This window comes from Sinocyclocheilus anshuiensis, unplaced genomic scaffold, assembly GCF_001515605.1.
Source record: "Sinocyclocheilus anshuiensis isolate Anshui unplaced genomic scaffold, SAMN03320099.WGS_v1.1 scaffold5933, whole genome shotgun sequence".
NCBI classification, from domain to species: domain Eukaryota; kingdom Metazoa; phylum Chordata; class Actinopteri; order Cypriniformes; family Cyprinidae; genus Sinocyclocheilus; species Sinocyclocheilus anshuiensis.
Window position 1 is genome coordinate 8,117 of NW_015554514.1, and position 2,474 is coordinate 10,590.

General features: G+C 36.4%; 1 protein-coding gene across 1 annotated transcript; it reads right to left on the reverse strand.

The window, feature by feature from the left end:
* Window positions 1-4: 4 nt before the first annotated feature.
* On the reverse strand, window positions 5-891 carry LOC107671512 (cystatin-like; the record flags this gene model as incomplete). The annotated part of the gene is made up of 2 exons (XM_016464433.1): window positions 592-891; window positions 5-109 (listed from the first exon to the last, which is right to left on the reverse strand). Coding segments are annotated over exons 1-2 (306 nt in total), but the record flags the coding sequence as incomplete, so codon positions are not given.
* Window positions 892-2,474: the final 1,583 nt, after the last annotated feature.

Here is a 2,474-nt window from a genome sequence, read left to right on the forward strand (position 1 = left end):
GTGCAACTTTGGGATCCTTATGAATGGCACACAGGGTCTCAACTCCACCTTTTTTGCAGTTGGTTCTGCCCAACTTCACAGTGAAGATGTAGTTCATGCCAGCGACAACCTGGAGTGTCAACCAGAAACATGTTCAGACATAGTTGGGCCAACCCAGAGTATAAAAAAAACCTGTATAGGTCCCAATTAAAAAAAAAATAAATAAAAAAAATAATTCAAGTTAAGGCCAGCCACCACTGTTACGAAGTCATGCTGGAGAAAGCTGGCTCTCTCTCTCTTTCCAAGTTTCAATATTTATTGAACATGTCTAGCAAATCACACCTGAACAATCCTTTACTCTTACCTTATATAAAATTCTTATTTAGCATATAATAAATAGCTTTCAAGTTGAGGCAAACGGTTCTGTTGTTCTCTTTGTACAACTGGGAAAATTTAATGGTTCTGAGATTTCACACAATTCTGAACAAATCTTTACATGTCATCATTCAGTCACCATGACAGCGTTCTAGGAGGAACTTTATCACTGGGTTTGATTCAGCGACGTTCCCAGTTTAAATGATTACAAACCGAATAAACGTTTAAAGTACTTACTTGTTGTTGGACCTTGATGACCTTGGAAACCTTACGCACAAACTCATCGTTGCTTTGTCTGTTGTACTGGGCCACTGCGAACCGTAACGCCTTCTGAACATCTTCATCGTTAATGTTTGCATCTACAGGGCCTCCAGGAATCCCAGCGCTCGCCACGGCCAAAGTCACAACCAAAAACGACACAATCATCTTACAATACATGCTTAAATGGGATTAACTGACTCGCCCTGTCTTGATTCTTCCTTGCTCCTTGTTATAGCGACAAGCAAACTGCAAACAATTCTGTTCACTGAGATTATATATATACCTGCGTGTAGGGGCGGGGCGTTGTACCTCTACCAATCAGATTCAGGGAGAGGCAATGGGTTTGGAAAAATTCATTGTTTTGTCTTTTTTAATTTAATTACAGCCCTTGTAAGGCGTGCACTGTATTGGAACATTCTTTTTAGTCTTCCTCTTTGCACATTGCAATTAACTGACATTGTTTTGCGGATAATTTTAGTCTTATATGTGATCCTGGACCACAAAACCAGTCATAAGGGTCATATGACTTGTATATACTCTAAAAGCGGAATAAATAAGCTTTCCATTGATATATGGTTTGTTAGGATAGGACAATATTTGGCCGAGATACAACTATTTGAAAATCTGGAATCTGAGGGTGCAAAAAAATCAAAATACTGAGAAAATCGCCTTTAAAGTTGTCCATATGACGTTTTTAGCAATGCATATTACTAATCAAAAATTAAATTTTGATATATTTATGGTAGGAAATTTACCAAATATCTTCATGGAACATGATCTTTACTTAATATCCTAATGATTTTTGGCATTAAAAAAAAATCGATAATTTTGACCCATACAATGTATTTTTGGCAGCTAAAAATATACCCCAGCGACTTAAGACTGGTTTTGTGGTCCAGGCTCACATATGTGTTAGTCAGAGTGTCCTTGTATCTTACACCTTTAACCCTTGATTAATCAGGTAGGGTAAGGATAGTCAAATCTAGCCTAAACCATGAAGTACTCACCCGCCCGCAGATTTAAGTTCTTCAGGAGTGACATAAAAGACTCCCTTGTGGTTGTTATTGTTTGGCTCAGGTTGAAGTTATGAAGTCTAATGGGAGGCGATCGAAACAATAAAATCGCTTATTTTATTAGTTACAATACAAAGCAGTTAATGCAAAAATTCTGTAATCAAAGTCTAAACAGCAATATTGGAGAATCCTATTGGACATTACGATTTATTTAAATGGAATTTCACTTTGTCCTGTAGGATGTTACTGGATTCTCAGTATCCCATTGAACATTCAGATTTATTTTAATGGAATTTCACTGTGTCCTTTCTTTCTTAGATCTTTCTTAGAATCTTATTGAACACTGTGTTTTTATTTAATCGCATTTTACTTTGTCCTGTGATATTTTTTGTTCTATGAATTATTTAATGAATTACTTTTTAGAGTAACAACTTTTTTAGAGTAACATTGTGTGTGTGTGTGTGTGTTCATGCTGTAACCATCTAAATCTGTATTGTAAAATAATTTAACACAATTGAACAAACAAACTGTCACACCCTAGAACTGTTTTCGTTCCCCATGTGCTCTATGTGACCTAGTTTCTGTCTCCTGTTAATTGTGTCATTATGTTCAGGTGTGTTATGTCATTATCCTCATTAACATTCCCCTTATAAGTTGCATTCTGTTCAGTGTTTGGTTGTCCGGTCTTGTTGATGTATAGGTGTGTTGCTACCTTCTTATTGTGAATTATTAAAGCCTTGCTATTTATCTTCTTCTTCCTCGTGCTTCTCTCCCGCACCACACAGTGACACAAATAGTTCATTTTTATTTAAAGCTGGCATATGCTATGCTGACAATAAAATGTTT